The following is an 18841-nucleotide window of genomic DNA, read 5'->3' as shown; positions in this document are numbered from 1 at the left end:
AATCAACTGCACAGCTGGTCAAGTCTGATCAGATTAATTAATCCAGGATAACTAATAAATGATAAATTATGAAATATGATACATTACAATTAAAATTTGTATCAAGTGCCACAGAATTGTACTTGATTAATGTACCTCTGGTCATGAGATTTTTTAACAGCCAAATGACTGTTTCGACTGACATTTTAAAGTTCGCATTTCATAGCAGAACCCAGGTTAACGCTAGAAACACCATCATGAAAGATCCGGTTCGTCTTGTAATTCTCTGACTTTTTGTCAATGGCAACCTATAGACATAGAAGCATATTTTACTAAGTTTACATCATAAAACGAAATTATTTTAGAAGGACTTTATTAGCTATTTTAAAGATGACCCGAGCTGAGTAGCCAATAGGATTTAACAATGCGGAGAGGAGCAGTTTTTCCTGCAGTGTGTTGGGAATTTTCTGACCAAATAAAACGCATTTAAATCATTTTGTTGGTAACAAATTACCAACAAGTTGTGCCACACGAAAGTAAAATAGCAAGAACACTCAGGTCTTGTCTGTGACTTGTAACAAAAAGAAACAAGCGAACGTTAGCGCTGTTGAAGCTAACGAGCATGCGTCAGCTCGTTGATTAGCCTGTTAGCTAGAAACTAGCCTCCCCCTTCACCACGCATGAACTTGATAATAAACATTCTTATTTTAGTAATGTTAACGAAATTGAAATACGAACCCATTTGAAGGAAGGGCGACGTTGCACCAGGGTCCATCTAGATATCTCGCTGTTCTGTTCAATAATTAAAAAATTTCTCCAGCAGACGCCAAACAAAATGTTTGAAAATCCAAAACCCAGGGACATTTTCAAAACGGCGCGTGATGTCTTCCTCGCTCTCCACCCGATGTTGTGCTCAGCAGCGACTTGCTCCGCGCTGCCCCTGGTGGCTGAAACTCAGTACATCACCGTTACAAGCAGAGGTGACATAAGTAGACCGTCAATACTGTATCCATCTGTATCTGTGTACTGAATCCAGCCCGATCTCCTCCAGCAGACAGGTCTGTTAATGACCCGCGTAGATCAATTCTAAAAGCCAGAGGACATAAGTCCTCAGAAAGCAGGAGGGGATCAGGAAGGCTGTTAAATCTTTGCTGAAAATACCACCGTCAAACTCTTGAACAGTTAAATAGTGCCTTGGATCAAATCCGCTAAGATCTCATGTTTTCTTTATTCCTTAACATCTAGAATGTTTAAATTTTGCTTTTATTATTATATTGTAAATTATATTGTTCGTTTTATTTTATTTCTGGTGGGAAAAAAATCAGTAACTACACCGTCAATGCCCAACATATCCTATTACTCCATCCAGCTGCTGTGCCGACCAATAGTGTTTAAATATTTGAAATATTCTTTCACATGTTCAGTAGCTTTCTAATTGAATCAGTAAGATTTCAGTAAGACTGACTCCCATCTAGTGTCCATTCATGGTAATTACCAGTAAAACCGTCCTGTTCAAGCTGCCTGTAATCTGTTTTGGATTTCAACAACTGAGTGCTCCTTACTCAAGACTATTTAAGTCTGGAATTTAAAAATGAATGTAATGTTAAGACTGGCAGGTATTGCACATACTTTCAAATACTATAAGCAGGACATTGCTCAATTACTCCTAATTATTTGTGTGTTTAAAGTGCACTAAAACCTAGAAAGCTACTCAGGCTGTTAACTTAAAGAAATAAATGACTTCAAAGATGACAAACAAAGCAAGATATAATTTAGGATGATAGCTGGGAAAAAAGAAGCTACCTTAGTGAAATATCCCTTTAATGATTTCAGAGTTATGGAACAGTATTTTGCACTAGTAGCTGACAAAAAAGTATTTTATTCTACACGCCAACATATCCAACTACAAAACTTTACAAATATGTATACAAGATTATATACACAAAAATAGAGAAAAATACACAATTCTGCAGGGACAAATTCTCAGATTTCCAAGGGATATCAGTAGCAGTAAGAATACACATAATAAAATGTGATTACATAAAAACATTTGTGTGCAAAGAGGAACCCATTAACATTGCCTGCTGTACGGTTAAAAGCAACAGTGGGAATTTAAAACGGCATTATTTTAAATGTGCTACCATCATTTTTCAACACACTGGCTCTACTCTTCACAAAGACCTACACATATTTAAGTGACGTTATGGCATTTTTTCGAAATAGGCTCCATTTTCTCCAAAGTCAAAATTTAGGTCAAAACATATAAAAAGGGTGATAGAGATTAGCTTTAAATGTGACCTTGTGCCAGTTAGATTGTGGTGGATGTTGCTTTCTCAAGTGTCACATAACTTATTACTTGACAACTTAGCTTTAAAACTCCAAACAAACAATTTCACCTCCTGCATTCCAACACCTACAGGCAGGTAAACTGTGTAAACTTACGATCCAAATGTATTTTACTGCTGTGTTCACTGACTTTGACTTGGTTCACAGTGATGCAAATGGGGTCATGACTTGCAATAAGCACAAACATAGTCAAGTATGGTTCAGTGCAGTGCAGTTTGTTTTCGTTTAAACACTCTACAGTAACTGCTTCTCACCAGGGACTTTGTGCTTCTAACAAACAGGATGGAAATCTGGGTCCAACTGTGTGTTTAAGCATTGGAGTGAGCATAACCTCAAGGTCACACTGTAGTGAAAACTTACGTAGGCAGAGCTGGAAGGTTTATTTACTAGCACGGTTTCCTACAGGCTGACTCAGACAAAACAGCAGCACAAAAGGTACAACCCACAGGAAAAGCACTATGGCTCACCTTCATGATTTGTGAACATTTACAAACCAAGTAATATCTAATTGGGATTGCTCCCAGGGAAAAACACGTAAGGAGCCTTTAATGGACAGTTTGTTTTTATAGGTGAGGACGGCTCCCAGGTTGAGAAACACTGGCTCTGTAGTCTGACTGACTGAAGTTTTAGTGTCAGTGAAAACTACTGAAGAAGGCAGTGAATTATGGTTGAAAGCTCTGTTTATACTTCAGTAGGTGGCTCCTGTGACAAATAATCTCTGCTTCCATTAGTTTGGTTTATTTAAGCACCTATTTATATTTTTACAGAAACAATACGGTCATTTACTAAATGCACTGAGCAGTAGTTCCACGTACTGCTGACCTTTATGATGCTGAAGCCTTCATTACAATAGTAGATTTTACTAAATGAAAATCACAAAAATATAACGCACATTGTTTATGCAGAAACTCGCTCTGCATAGAGAAAAAAGGCTTTATAAGTCGTGAAAAATGATGGTGAAGGTCCTTCTTCATAGCAGGTGATGCCAACTTTGACTAAACTATCAAGTCTTCTACAGAGGTCTGATTTCTTTAATCATATTTGGCTCATAAACAAAGTAAATGGACTACACACTTGGTCCTTCACGGTGAGAATAAAAATCTAAGACAACACATCTCTGGTGTCTGAATGGAATAAAAATATTTCATTCACACTTCAGAACCAGATAGTCATATAATGACAGATTTTCAGATCTGTAAGGTGAACTTGACTAAAGGAGATAAAAACAAAACTTGATCAAAACTAAGCACACCTTCTTCTGTGGTCTTGCCTCTGAGCCTAAGACTGTTTATTGTCCCAAATACTTCAGATACACAGTTCCAGGGAATACATTTTCAAAAACGGCCCCCAGCGTGACATTTTGACCTCTGACACTAAACCAGCTTCAAGAATTCTGCCTCACCACAGCTGGAAACAATTCCCACTTAAAACGAAGGAGAGACCGGCAGATAGATGGATGGACAAGAAGCCAGAGACAGACCGGATGGGCGGTCTTGGTGTCATTGGACAACCTCGAAGTAGTGCAGGATGGCCATGATGTGCTGCGGCATGAAGACGTAGCCAGTGTAAACTGCCATACCAGCCACAGAGATCAGCAGGGAGTCTGAAGAGAAGAGGTTAAGGACGGAGCAAGATTCTATAGCAGGAGGCCCAAAAATCACTCAGACATACAGTATCTGCAGGGAGAGAGCAGAACTGTTCCAAAATGTCAATTAGCTGTAACTTAAGACATCCGAGTGTAAGACGTACCGGCTACTAATGGTTTCAAATACAAACTGACAGGCCAGGCTTTGGTTTTGTTGTTCCTTTACAGGGTCAGTTCGAGTATAAAACTATGAACATGAAGTGACAAATACTAAAGGTGGGCAATTTTCAACTTGTTTCTCAGGGTTCTAGTTTGGGGAACACCTTTAAACCTCCATATAATAATACTTGATTAAACTCTGGCTAGTTAACTAGCATCTGATGAAGGATTCACCAGAAGATGTAAGCTGGAGGACTTTTTAAAGTTAGAGGTATTTTAATATAGATTTAAAAGCATAATGTACATTTACTACATAAAAACATGGGAAAAAATACAATAAATCAGCAAACTGATCAGTGATCACAAGGAAAATAAACTTTTGCTGTGTTTGCTGTCATTTACAAAAACACCTAGAGGATTTGATCTTTCAAATGAAACCCGATATTTCCCAGTGATAACTTAAACAGGAGTTTTTTTGTGTCCATCCAAGCACCAACTTTCTCCTTAGTACGAGCAAAAGCACCAAGTTTAGACGGTCAACATTTTATAGCCTGATTATTACCTAAATAACTGAGAGCCTTTAAAAATGTAAAATGGAAATCAAATTCATCTTAGCATTTATACGACTGTAAAACTTTACTGTGGATAAGCTTAACAACACAATCATGTGATACACGAGCAGCTCAACTATTTGTTAACATTTGATGGAGGACATCGGTCTTGCACGCAGCACTAACGCAGCTGACCCACAGGGAAGATTGCAAGATGATACTTTATATTACATCACGTGATACTGAGGACTTAATGCAATGCCACAGATCAAAGTCATAGCCATAAAACCATCAACTAAAACATTTGACTCATTAACCAGTATTCCTTTCTTCTTACATAAACCTGGTTTTCCAAATTGTGTTTACTGTTAATTTTAACTTGGGTTTATGTTGTGCAAATTAAGAATAGGATCAAAAACACACGACGATCAAGTACCATAGATAGGTAGGTAATTTGATGCTAGCTTAGCATCGACGCCGCCCACGCTTTCAAAAGATCACATGCCAAGCTGCAATAACTACTTTACCCTTTTTAATGTTTTTTTATGTTTTATCTACAGCCAAAGTAGCGCAAACGAGCGCTCCTCTAATGTTCTTTAAGTCGGCAGTAATAAAATAAACAAACATGACCTTTTATTACAAATACGCTCAACTTCCGCCCAGCCAGCGAGGAACAATCCCTCGGAACTGCATGTTTAAGCGATGCTTCGCATGCGGCCACTGCACGTCAACTTCAAAAATAGAAATTTAGACTTTTTCTGAACCGTAAGGATCCATCCCCTAATTCGGCATTCACTGCAAAATTACTTGTATTCAGTTACAGCTAAACCTCGTCTTCCAACAGGCTAACTACGCTAGTGCTCAAAGGCGTCATTCATTTCAACTTCCGAAAACAGGGACCCACTGGTACAGCGTCCATAAACAGAATTAGCCCCCAACACCTTAAAATTTAGAAACCACCTTAACTTATGGCCTCAACACATTTTACAATTAGCGAAAGACAAGTAGCTCCAACCCAAGATAAGATAGCTTTTCATGATGTATGCTAACAGCTACCGTTAAGGCTAGCGCGCTAGCTCAGTCAGGACTTCTTTCATACGGAAAAGGATACTGAACACAGTCCGCTCCCAGGGCTCCAGCATGTACAGGGCCGTCACCAGAAGATACTGGTAATAAAACCAGGACAGCTGTTTCCAACAGTCACTCAGAGCCATGGTCCCAACTTTAAAAAGGCAAGACTTTAACCTCCTCCGTGTATTTTTTTTTTTCCTCCCTTTGACGTATTTCGTTAAGTGTGACGTTTCAGCATGGGTGCTCATTTTCAACGAATCACAATTCAGTGTTCGAGCGCGCGACTATGACGTAGATCAGGGAGTTCCAAGATGCTAATTTCAAAATAAAAGACGGATTGAGTGTAGAGCGGACTGTAAATCATCGTTCATCTGCAGCGGGACAAGACGTAACCAATTCATTTAGGTAAAAGGAGCAATACCCACTAAAATAGTCCGTACTCCTAAATATTCAATTACACTTCAAGTAAAGGATCTGCCTTGAAAAAAACTGTTAAGCATAAATGCATTACAAAATATTTTATCTTAAAGAGCTATGTAAATTATTACTTGAGAATTATGAACTTAATAACCCACCGTCCAGGGTTAAAGTAAGTCTATCGCAGAGGTCTTGCAAAAAGTGCTTCTTTATAAATTTCTTTTTTTGATTTTGCATTCTGCGAAATGAAATTTCAACTGGAGGCTGTGCAATGCTGCTGAATTTGGTGCTATACTGATCTACACTGGTCGCGCAAGTGTTTTTTTAATTTGTATACCCTATTTATGGTAAGCTAATTAAAAAAATGTGTTTATGTCAAAGAAAAATAAGACAGATTTTAGTAACTCAGATGTTAATAAGATCTCTAGCAGTATCAGTAGGCTCAATGACAACAGCAGCATAACAGAGCTGAAATATGCAGTTTCTGGTGTCAAAATACAGCTTTTGTTAAAATGATTTCACAGAGAGCTGTCAAACTGTTTACATTCAGTTTTCCACACCCTGGAATTGATTCTGCTTTTCAGAATTAGCCTATCGAGAGATCTAGAATAAATGCTTTTACCTACCGATTCTGATCTGTGGCAAATAATTTTGTGCACTTTGATTGGGTACAGCATAAATCCCCATCTTAGACATGATGCTTAAGCATTGTTCTTCTAAACCTGCAATGTTTTGGGGTCACATCAAAAACAACACTGACAAATGATCAGTTTAGCTGATTTATGATAAACTTGTCAGAGTGTTCCTTGTCTTTTACACATCCTGCAAATAAAGAGCAGTCATTTTTGTGTCCACCTGATGTATCACAGTCCAGTATTCCCTGTCTTTTAGCTTTTCTGGTCTCCACCAACTCCTGAGGAAAATTTCTTCTCTTCAGCTGCTCTGGATCCACTATGCTCACTGGTCTCCAGCTGTTTCTAATATTTGCTGCTGGGCATTTAGTGGTCAGTGGGTTAATCCGAACTGGGTTGATGATGGGTGTGACATCAGGGAGATTGAACCAAAATACTTTTAGGATAGGAAAAAGAAAATGCTAAAAATATCAGAAAAGCTAACATTTTTTCATGTGACTCATAATTAATATGAAAATATTAACCATGGCAGCTTTCAACGCTGCAGCTGAAACCGTTGTCAAAGACAAAACAATTGCAGATAAGATTTAAATCGTCTTTCTCAGCAGTGACTGGCCAAGATGTTAAAGAAGTGGTAGACCTCGTCTTTATCGAACACAGCCACCTCTGTGGAGCACTCAGAGCACTGCACCGGGTGGTAAACCTCATCAGTGTCCATCCCCGCCGGCATCGGGTCACCAGCTTTGTCTCCTACTGATTCTGTTTCCTGACCCTTTCTCCTCTTTCTGTTCCTCTTCTTCCTCTCCTGTTCGGTTTTGTATCGCAACACTTCATCTTTCTTCACCGTGCAGTTCATGACGAACATGGCTCGATACTGCGTCCGGTACTTTTCATGCCTGGGGGGACACAAATGAGGAATTTCAAATGTATTCGTTAGCATTTCATCATTAAATAAAGTTGATAACATCAGCTGAGAGGCTCCTTTGTCAGTTTTTAAGAACCAAGTAGATGAAATATGACAATGGTTAAAGATACTTTATCACGTAAGCACCAAAATCAGGCTACATGTTCATCACAGACGCAACTAACAATTTTTATTATCTGTTGATACATTGTTTTGACAATTGAAGACGTCACCTTGAGCCCTACAAAGCTGATAACATTTTCACACGCAAAATTATCAAATGGTTAATCAGACCATGATGACAATAATCACTAGTTGCATCCGTGCAACCAGCTGTGCAACACATACATGAAGAAGTGCATTAATAATCAACCACAATAGTTACTTTACATTAGCACTTCAAACGGAGTCTCACACACTTAAACAACACTATTTCTCTTCGTAAATGCATTTGATATCTGACTTTGATGTCGAAAATATATAAAAATTCAATTTTTTTTTGTTTTAGCAATGACATGAAGACTAACCTCTGACAGTCGAGGCAGAGCGTCGTCATACATGCAGGGCAGTTGAGAATAGCGTCGCTGCTTGGTAAACCCTGATGCTGACGAGGATGTGACCTCAAAGCTGCCACTGGTCGTTTTCTCCTCGTATACCTGCAGAGGAAAGCAAATACCAAGAGCATTTGCAGGAGATATACATTAGTCGAGTCAATCTTGACTGGAGAAACAAATATTTTGTAAAATTTTGATGCCTCACTCTCTCCTTCTAGCGTCAACCCATGCCTGGTCCCTGTCATCCTCGTCTGGGTCATACAGCAGTTCGTCATTGCTCTGAAAGATCCTCTGTCTCTGCCTGCGACTGGTGGAGCTACCTACAGCAAAATTCAATAAAACTGGGTTATAAATTCAGTGTCATGATGCATCTTCTACATGTTCACACACATGTTCAATTGTTGACATGAGGAAAACCAGATTTTCAGTCTTACTTGGTGTATCCTCCTCCTCTGAGTCAGAATCAAAGTACACCTCATCATACAGTCGAGGGTTGGGTATACCAGGACCACTTCCCCCACCTGCACCTCCACCTGCGGAGGATTCTGTTGGAGAGTAAAGATAAACACTTAATTTTTTTCAGAAATCCTTTAACAACATAATCCTGCGTTACAAAGCATGATTAGTTTTAGATTACTTTGAGATGAATCCTGGATTTTCAAGCTCATAAAGCTAACTCATTATTCAGTTACCATGAAAACTAACACTTTAAGCTAACCCTGCAAAGACTAGGTTTTGGTGATCTTAATGGTTAAACAAAGAAGTATGTGAGGTTCCCTCGTGGCTCGGGAAGGATGAGAATGTACAACATGCCTGGGTCTTTGTTTGCCTCTCTCTCCATTATCACTATTTCATAAAGGTATACAAAGCCCTATTTTAAAAAGAAGCACATCCTCACAAATTGGCTGCAAGGAAAAAATAGGCTCCCCATTCCCTAAGGATCCCATAATGAGCTATATTCTGGATTTAAATATAAGCCAAACGTCATATACTCAAAATACCAAGTACTTTTTGTATAATCAACTACAATGCAAAGTTGAGGGTTACCTGATGTTGTTGGCCCCCAGGTTCCCTCCATGGTCTTAAGGGTTGAACTCAGCTCTGCCTCCATCTCCTTCTCAAACTCATCTCCACTGGAAGACTCACTCTCCCCGGTCAGATACTCTCTGATCAGCTTCTTCTTCTGATCTGGAGTCCCGTTCAATAGAATATCCAGCTCATCCTCTGAGCTGAAACACAGCAAGAAATAATTCACATTTTTGACGTTTCTTCCACTCTGCAGGTTAAAAAAAACAATTCAGCCTCGATTCATGTAACCGATCTAATATAAGCAGATGCTCAGTATTTACTAATGTTTTGCAGACACTATTACTATTTCAAATGATCGTTTAACTTAACTGAAACCACAATCCTAGAAAACATAAGAACTTAGTTAATATAACTGGAATGTCAGTGTCAGAATGAGGTACAGTGCCTTTAGATATTTTTTTATTGCTTTAGACTAAATAGGCCGATATAGGTCAACTGGTAAAGACAATCGTCCACGGACCACAGAGTCAATGGTTCGATTCCCGGTCCCAGCTATATGTCGAAATGTCTCTGGGCAAGAAACTGAACCCCTAACAGCCCACTCTCCTCCTCAGCTGTGCAGTGCCGGTCCAAGCCCGGTAGAAACTGTGGAGGGTTGCGTCAGGAAGGACATCCGGCGTAAAAACTGTTCCAAATCAACATGCGGACAATGATCCGCTGTGGCGACCCTGAACTCACGGGATAAGCAGAAAGGACCAAAAAAAAAAAAAGGCCGATATGTGCATTTGGCTTATGCTAGTTACATGTTTGTCCTTCATAAAATTACAAAATTACTAATGTATGTGTTTCGCCACTCAGTCTCAAGGTTTGTAAGGTTGTGACATGCAGCTAAATTAAGTCTTATCCATCGCTTTTATACAAACGTTGCAATCACGTAACGCTAGTCACCTCGCCAGGTTCGGTTTGTTTACATGTTAGCATTGAGCTCGCTAGCCACACGCTAGTCTCGTGTTGCTACAGCTACATCGTTTTCAGCTAACTGGTCTTTAGTTATTACCTGCTCGCCGCTCTCTCCTCGTCGCTCGGCTCCTCGATCTCATACGAGTCAAACTCTGGTGATTTATTCAGTTGGCTCATTTTTAATTGTATCGTAAACGCCAAACAGTGTAAATTGCTAGTAAAGTATCGACTATCTATAAACGACTGTTTCCGCGTCTTCTTCTTCTTTGGTTTTATTAAACGGAAGTAGTTAATGGTTTTAAAGGAAGCACTATCGCCGTCTCCCGTACTGTTGTGAAAATATTTTACAGGAAATAAAAGAAACTATATACAAAAACTATACATAAAAAAATTTGAACTACAACTAAAATCCAAACTAAAAATCGAAAATATTGAAGGTTTTTAAACTTATTTTGATTTTTAGACATAACAAACCACTTTTTACAGAAATTTTGTTTCCTTTTATTATTATAGTGGTGCAACCTGTGTAATCTAAGGATGTTTAACATTAAAGAACGTTTGGTTCAGTTTGTGAATGGTAATATAATTTTACTGCGCATTTAATTTATTTACCATTTGACTCTGCATTCAAAATTATATATATTTTATTCAGATTACACATAATGAAAATTATATTAGTTTTATTTCCTGACTTTCTCTTTGCATCGTTTGTTGTGAAGCATAATTCCTGGGCTGAATTTTTCTTGCAGTGTCATTCCTAGTTCAAGCTTTAACATATTAAATCAAAAACACCAAAAGTTGAATAACTCACCACTCTGTCTCTCTGCAGCATTTCACCATCACCTGAAACATGATGCTGTAAACTGCTGCTGTTTTAACCAACCACCATCAGGTGGAGCCAACAGATAATAGATGAAGTAAGAAAGGCCGCATTGTCCTCTCTACTCAAAGGTTATATCCTACAACGTGATTGGTGAATTCGCATCAGGACCATGAATGAAACATAAAGGGTTTCCAGCCCTACAGGAAATACTTTACATTGAATGTATTAGTTCATTCATAGTTTGAATACATTTGTTCCTACTGTGATGCCAAATGTGTGCAAAGTATTTACACAATTCTCTAGGATTTTGTTTGCACCAGTAAAAATAGCTTTTGAGACTTATTTTACCAGAAACTTTCTAGCAAACTTATGTGAAAAGATGCAGTAAGTCAGAGTGACAGCAGTGCACAGATATTTAGCATTTATAGTTTTTGAGTGAGGCTCATCCCTCTAACCAGTTAGAGATCAGTGATGGATTGGTTTTGCAGCTTTTTATTTAATGTAGTTCGATAATGACAAATACCCGTGCAGGGTTGTGCAGAGTGTTGGGGAGTGTAAAAGGCAAAGTTAAGTCATTTCAGAGCAGGAAGGGGAGGGTTGGGTCTTAGTAGAGTGGCTTGATTTTGAGTCTCATCGTGCTACCTTCACTTGCATATAGTAGCTTTAAGATACATTAATGCAAAGGGCCAACACGACTCTGGCTGTACACACCTGAAGTTTTCAGTTCTCCCTTTCATGGCATCACCACACCACAAGATAAATATTGTACACGAGCATGTGGGATCACCATCCCCACAGGCTGGGATGGTCCTTCTTAGCAAGGTCACCGTGAAGGTTTGCACCAGCAACGACTTTCAAAAGCTCCATCAGCTTCAAAAAATAATGAAATTCAGCTTCTCAGTGTGTGTCATCTACGTGCAGCGTGCAGGGTTTGAATTAAAGGACTTAGTGGTGCAATAAGCAGAGGTGGTAGGTGTGCAAAAGCCCAGTACTCAAGTAAAAGTGCAAGTACTTGGCATAAAAAAAAGTGTACAAAAGTACTACTTCAAATTCTTTACACAAGTCGAAGTATTAAGTACATGAGTTACTGATCAAAACAAACTATTTAAATACTACTGAACTTGATGCTGCACAAGTCTAGTCCAGATTGGTTTCACATGTGCCTCATAAACAAAGTTTCTGTAGAAATCTAAAATGTTCAGGTTTGTCCTTTTTGTCATCCACAGATTTTAGTGCCTTAGCATTTCTTTTTCAAATCAGAAATGTGAAAACCAGCCACCATCTCAAGTTTAAGCATTGTTTGATTTTTCTTTCGAGTATTTGGAATCTAGAAGGGGCAGTAGTTTGATAGAGAGAGAGCTTTGGAAACCCAGCAGACAAAGACAGTCCCAAACAAAAGCAAGGTCTCTCTGTAGCTTTTGGACAGCTACTAACAGGACACTTTCCTTTTTGACAAGCTTGGAACTTGTTGAGCAGATTATTTCATAAGAACATGCACAAACTGTACAAATGTTACTGACAGCAGATGTGGTCGGAGTGGTCCACCCACACTGTGAATCCTTCCCCATCCTCAAAGAGATGGATTTCTAGACCAGTTAAATCATTTTTAGGACGACATTTGTGTTTCTCTCCAGCTTCCTGTCCCTCTACTCACTGTTTGTGTGTTTACGCCTTCTTCTGTTTTTGTTTTTCCGTCCACGTGTGCTGTTTGTTTTGTGTCTTTTTCCTTCAGTTTGTCCTTTGACGTGTCTTTCTGTTGCGTGAGTGTGTATAAGAGTGTGTGTTTGTGTTGGGAGCTGCTGGGTGACATTTTCCATTCCAGGTGTGACAGCTCGCTCCCCTGATAGCAGCAGCTCTTCTCTGGTTTTACCTGCCTCACACACACACACACACACACACACACACTTTACCGTCCACCTCTGTCTCAGCTCTACCGCTCGACAAGCTAATTTAGCCAATTACACACAGGTGTGATGCTAATTTCCCCGAGCTGGCAGCCAGCTCCTAGAGGAGGTAAAAATAACATAATTACACCCATCTGTCCCCTGCAGGCAGGCGGGCTCTCCCACTGGGTGTCGGCTCCACCGCCACCTCAAAACACACAGGAGGAAAAAAAAGCCGCACTGTTGGCTTTGATAATGGAGAAGAAGACAATGGACAATCTGTGTGTATCAGTGTGTGTACAGTATCTCTCTCTCTCTCTTTGTGTGTGTGTGTGTGTGTGGAGGAATCCAGGCTGCAGCCACAGTTGCTTTTTATCCTCTTTGTCTGAAGCTTTCAATGGAGTTTCAGCGATACGCGGCAATTTCCTGCAAGAAAAGAAAAACAGACTTTTGGTGCGGCGGGATAATTATGTAGAGCTGTTTTCGAAGGCGACGCTGTTGGATGTGTCACCATTAAACTGTGTGTGTGTGTGTGTGTGTGTGTGGAAGGAGAGGGGAGGAGAATTTCTCTGAGCATCGAACACAAAACAGAACACGGTCAAAACACACAGGGGCCTTCAGATAGTGAAGGAAGCTCAGGTACATCTGGAAAAAGTAATGCAACATCACATCACAACAGCGGTTTGTTTGTGCTGTGTGTCTAATTCTGGAAAGGTGTGTGCACTGTGTGGGAGACAGTCATCGTGGTGTCCCACAGGAGCTTTGGCTGAGTAGCTGCAAGTGTGCGTAAACATGCTGGACACAGAAAACAAAGGAGATTTTCATCAGCAGAATTTCTGTGAGGACCTGTCAGGGAAAAGCTCAGGTCATGTGGGAAGGGAGGGAAAGAGACGGAAACGTGAATAAATGTCCTAAAACTAAAATGACTTCTTTGGGGTTTTGTTGTCGTCCACGTTGAGTTAACGAACGGATCGCGATCTGAATTTTGGTATCACGTCAATGCACAATGAACACACACACTTGCTTAAACACAGTGACTCACCCTGCAGCCGCCTGGCAGCAGCAGCACATCTACTGTTGTTTCCTGCATAAAGGAAAAGGTTTGATACAAAACAAAGCCTAACTTCCAGGCTGCAGTCGGCTCTGCACACTGTGCCGTAGTGAAAAACAAGCCCACGAGTGTCTGCACATGCAGTAAGAGCAGTAAACATGACGTGGGGATGCAGAGCTGCTGATGGCTTTGATCATTATCCACACATTCTGCACATCATCCCACATGTCACCTTATTGAGCCTGAGTGTCTCCCATCTAAATACAGTTTGAGCGGATTTCATTATTGAGACTTCTGCTGTAATGTGGACATGTGAAACGCGTCTCAGAGGCCTTCCCACCCTGCCAAGAAAAATAAATTGGTCCTCGCACATAACCTCCTTATCTACATTCCTGGCGTCACATAGTCCCTGTTTCCTATGGAGCTTGTGTGATGACTCCGTCCATACAGGTTGTATTATTCTACATTCTCACATAGATGGATCTGTCAGTCTATCTGTCACACAGCGACGTGCACCAGAGTCCCGCTGAGACCCAGCACACTCTGACAAATAAAGGTCCGGAGATACCACGGAGGGTCCTCTTCAGCACACTACAGCACATCTGTGTTGTCTGCAGAATAAACGGAATCAATGAAAATGCCTTTTAAATGCATGTTTCATTTATTTTACATTGACAAGACGACAACATTTTAATTATTGGTTATTTAACTGTTTATTAGATGGCTGTGGCACAAGCTGCACACAGCACAAACACACGTGCACTTAAACGCATGCGTTCAGGCTTGATGCATCTCAGCAGCTGCTGGATTTGGCTCCTGGTGCTCGTGCTCCGGTGCCTGCAGTGGACGTCCAGGTAAACCTGATGCTCTCAGAGTGTGGGCTCCACCTGTTGGCCCGCGCTGCAAACACAGGAGACGGCCGAGCTTCATTATCTTCTGCCACCTCAGATGAGCTGCACTCGTCCGTCACCCCCCGAAACGCTCTCTCTCTCTCTCTCTGTCCATGTAAAAAGTGTGGAGACTTGATTATCGGCCCATGTCGGCGAGCTGTGATCCGCTGGAACCCACTGACGAGGCTGAAACACACCTGCCCGGCCACACACACACACACACACACACACACACACACACACACACACACACACACACACACACACCATGAAGTCAAATTAAATGACTCGGTCTCTTGTTATTTCCTCACACTTTCAATGTTCCTCTGACACTGGGGAATATACCAGTGTGTGTGTGTGTGTGTGTGTGTTATGTCACAGTTTTCAGGTGGATCATTTCCATTTTTGCCCTTCATTTCATCCTCCTTTCCTTACCTGCAGCCTCCTATTCTCTTTGTTTGATGTTCTCTTCTCCTGTTTTTCTCTCCATCCCCCCTTTCTTTCTTTTCTCTGCCCCTCTTTGTCTCACCTTGATCCTGCCCCCCTTCCTTCACTTTTAATCTCTGATTTTCGTTTTCATCAGCGCCATTCTACCATCTTTGTTCTACTTTCTATGTCCTTTCTCTTTCTTTATTCCTCTTTATTCCACGTCCTGTGCCCCACCTGTTTTTCCTATTGTATCTCTTTCCTTTCTTCAGCATCCATCCATCCATTCCATCTTTGGGCTCTTCATAAACAATTTAAACAAACAGAACTCTGAAGTCAAACCTTTACACTCTTTCATTCAGTCACTACATAGTAGTGACCTTCAACTCAGGCTGAACCTCAGATTATGTTAAACTGTAGTTTTTTTCTAATTGAGATTATTATTATGTAAAGATATGAAGCCAGACAGACAGAAGAAACCTGATTTTAATAACTTTTAGTCAGTAAACACTCAGTGAGGCTGACAAAAGGACAGATTTTTTGATCAACGATGGGCGAGAGCAACAACGTATTCTGGGGAATTTATTGGGCATCATTCAAAGCGCTTTGCACCCATTCACACACTCTCACACACCAATGGTGCTGGCTGCCTTCAGCATCTTGTCCAAGGACAGTTTGACATGTAGCCGCCACCAGGATCAAACCACTGACCCTGTGGGCCGTGGAAGACTGCCTTACCAACTGAGCTACACCCCTAGGTTAACAATCAGCTGTCATATCTGACACACATGATGATCTTCAGTCTGTGTTGTTTAATTTATACTACAAATATTTCACCTTTACACCTGGAGACAAACAGTCCCAATGTTCGCATCACTGAGCTTGGCGGCCACTGAACGGGTCAAATGAGCATCAGCCCAGGGGCCCAAGAGTTCAGGGGGGTCCATGGACCAGAGCCTCTCAACTCACTGAACATGTTGCGTGTTTACAATAGTTAAATGTCAAAAGCTAAATTAGTTAAAAGACACAAAAGTACAAGAACCACAAACAGGCGCAGTTCAAATTAACAAATGATGAACGATGACCTGAAAAAGTCCAAAAGAGGTGCAAATTCACCAAAAACAGACACAAAACTACTGAAAATATATCTACATTTTTCATAAACACAGTCACAATGACCAAAAATGGAAAGGAACTTAATTATAGCAGCTCGGTTTGAATTTTAACATATATGATGAGGATTAGGAACTTAAACGCTGCTGCTGCATGTAAACTGTAGGAATGCAGTCACCTATTCTGGGAGTGCTCACGATTCCTGTGCATCCCAGATTATTTACGTCTCTAGGACGCTGTCCTCCCGTTCCCCTTCAGTGACGTCCATAGGTTCAACCTTTTGTCATCTTTTTTCTCTTCGTTCCCTCGAAACCAGCCAATCATTGGACCCAGATTAGCATGTAAGAGAGACGCCAAGCGCATACAAACTAAAAAGCACAGCTAGGGACAGAGAAAGAGGAAGAGCAGACGAAAGAACGACCAAAAAAAGACAGAAAGAGAGGAGAGAGGAGAGCAGGCGATAGAGAGAGACAAAAGTCCAGCTGTGAGCTGAACGCGGGATGCAGGAGGAAGAATGAAACGGATCTCATCTTTTAGGGGAAAGAAACTTCCAGAGCACAGCCTGGGTTATTTCCATGCAAATCACACACACACATACACATTCAGTATGATGTTGAACAAACACAAACCACACCAACACACACGCGTTTGATTGGGCGCATTTGAATGAAGTTGGCTCCTGCCTGGTATTTTGATGAAGTTGGTTATTTATTGGGTGATGAAATTAAGTTAATTGCTTATTGGTATTTTAATTAAGTTTCTTTCTCCGTGGGTGTTTGAGTGATTTTTGGAGTATTTATTGGTATTTTAATGAAGTATTATTTGGCGGCAGACGCAGTGGGAGAGCAGCTGAACAGGCATACACACAGCAGGTGGCCCAAAAACACACACACACACACACACACACACACACACACACACACACACACACACACACACAGATATACACATGTCAGACAGGCTTAGCAGCACGCACACATGCACACCATGACATATTAACACAAGCATAGATGCAAATACATTTGTGCTGGCTAAAAGTCAACAGCAATTTCAATGTTTGTCAAGATGACACCAGTCATATGCTGCATGATTCTCCAGCCTCTGATGCAGTAAGACAAAAGTATTACAACTTTAAACTGTACTTCAAACTCACTCCGGTCTGTGTGACAGGGTTCAGCTTTAATCAGTGCAGGTCGTGACATTGTTCAGCACGAACTCACATCAGGGGTAAATGAAGAAACTGTATCTTATTACTAATGTGTTAAAAAAAGAAATTATAAAAATGTAAGCTGTGTATTGTGTGTAGCCCACCACTGGGTGAAAGTGGTGGGTCAGTTCCCCTTGTGCTTCTAGGCCACTGCAGGAACCTACCACCCTCTCACTCTGGCAGCAGGTGGCACCCAGGGTGGCCAAGACCCTGCTTTGGCCTGTTGTTGCTGCAATGTCACCACCATACTGGAAAACACACAAGGAGCCTGGTAACGTTTACATGTGTCAACTGATGTCAATACATTGTTTTTATATCAGAGTTGATATATAAGAGTTGATGATCCAAGTGTAGTACAAACAAAAGTCTCTATAGGCTGCTAGGCCCTTGAGTGGTGTGTGTGTGTGTGTGTGTGTGTGTGTGTGTGTGTGTGTGTGTGTGTGTGTGTGTGTGTGTGTGTGTGCAGAAATGCGTGAAGTCAATTGTCATAAGGAATCATAACAATCCATTTGTCAATTTGACTTCTTCTCTTTTGTTATGTTTCTACATAACACAATATTAATGTACATGAAATGTGCAGAAGTCACGTAATTGTGCCAATGCTAATAATTACAAATAATAAAAGACGCAGTGGTGTGGCAGCTTCTCTAGCCACATATTTTTATTATCCATTCTGAGACCCGAGTGCTGTATTTCGTTCTCTCGTGTTTACATGAACGACAATGAAGAAACTTTGCATCAAATTTAGTAACTACAAATCAAATAGTGACTTATCGAAAGTCTGTCTGTCTTTACTGTACAACATGTGAATAAAAATTGTTCATGTAGTACGGAATAAAAGTGAGTACAGCAGTGTATCATAAATATGAGTGTCTGTTTATGGTCATATTATCATATTATATTAGAATAATATTATTGGATATCAATAAATACCTAAATCAAATATTGAGGAGTGAAAATAATATTATTTATAATAATATTTATATGTATTTATCCATCAGATTTTTAAAAAATATTGCATTTGGCAAGTTGGCAAGTTGCTTGACAAATGTTCATCCATCCACTGTGTGTAACCACTTGTCCTGGAGTCTGTCCCAGCTGTCATTGGCTGAGAGGCGGGTACAACCTGGACAGGTGTCACAGACAGACAACCTTTCACACCTACAGGCAACAACATGCAAACTCCTGCTTGACCAACATCTCAAATGTAAATGTTAATGTGGTTTTCATTAACGGAAAAATCCAAATATCCCACATGTAC

General features: G+C 40.4%; 2 protein-coding genes across 2 annotated transcripts; both read right to left on the bottom strand.

Moving 5' to 3' along the window:
- Nucleotides 1-1783: 1783 nt before the first annotated feature.
- Nucleotides 1784-6737, bottom strand: sptssa (serine palmitoyltransferase, small subunit A). Its single transcript, XM_067479939.1, has 2 exons — nt 5732-6737; nt 1784-3928 (listed from the first exon to the last, which is right to left on the bottom strand). The coding sequence occupies exons 1-2, from the start codon at nt 5937-5939 to the stop codon at nt 3825-3827; spliced, it is 312 nt and encodes a 103-aa protein (XP_067336040.1). The 5' UTR covers nt 5940-6737; the 3' UTR covers nt 1784-3824.
- Nucleotides 6738-6874: 137 nt separating this feature from the next.
- On the bottom strand, nt 6875-10458 carry eapp (e2f-associated phosphoprotein). The gene is made up of 6 exons (XM_067479938.1): nt 10285-10458; nt 9246-9427; nt 8633-8743; nt 8404-8518; nt 8172-8300; nt 6875-7636 (listed from the first exon to the last, which is right to left on the bottom strand). The coding sequence occupies exons 1-6, from the start codon at nt 10362-10364 to the stop codon at nt 7342-7344; spliced, it is 912 nt and encodes a 303-aa protein (XP_067336039.1). The 5' UTR covers nt 10365-10458; the 3' UTR covers nt 6875-7341.
- Nucleotides 10459-18841: the final 8383 nt, after the last annotated feature.

Source organism: Channa argus, chromosome 16 (assembly GCF_033026475.1).
Source record: "Channa argus isolate prfri chromosome 16, Channa argus male v1.0, whole genome shotgun sequence".
NCBI lineage: Eukaryota > Metazoa > Chordata > Actinopteri > Anabantiformes > Channidae > Channa > Channa argus.
The sequence above is the reverse complement of the archived record's forward strand: the minus strand, read 5'-3'. Positions and strand labels throughout refer to the sequence as shown.

Bases quoted from the DNA above. Each gene is read 5' to 3' on its own strand.
- sptssa (XM_067479939.1), bottom strand. From the start codon at position 5,939: ATGAGCACCCATGCTGAAACGTCACACTTAACGAAATACGTCAAAGGG. The intron at 3,929-5,731 runs GTATCCTTTTCC...TCTTCTCTTCAG, and splicing joins CTGGGAGCGGACTGTGTTCA to ACTCCCTGCTGATCTCTGTG.
- eapp (XM_067479938.1), bottom strand. From the start codon at position 10,364: ATGAGCCAACTGAATAAATCACCAGAGTTTGACTCGTATGAGATCGAG. The intron at 8,301-8,403 runs GTGAGGCATCAA...TTTCCTCTGCAG, and splicing joins GTTGACGCTAGAAGGAGAGA to GTATACGAGGAGAAAACGAC. The intron at 7,637-8,171 runs GTTAGTCTTCAT...GTGTCCCCCCAG, and splicing joins CTCTGCCTCGACTGTCAGAG to GCATGAAAAGTACCGGACGC.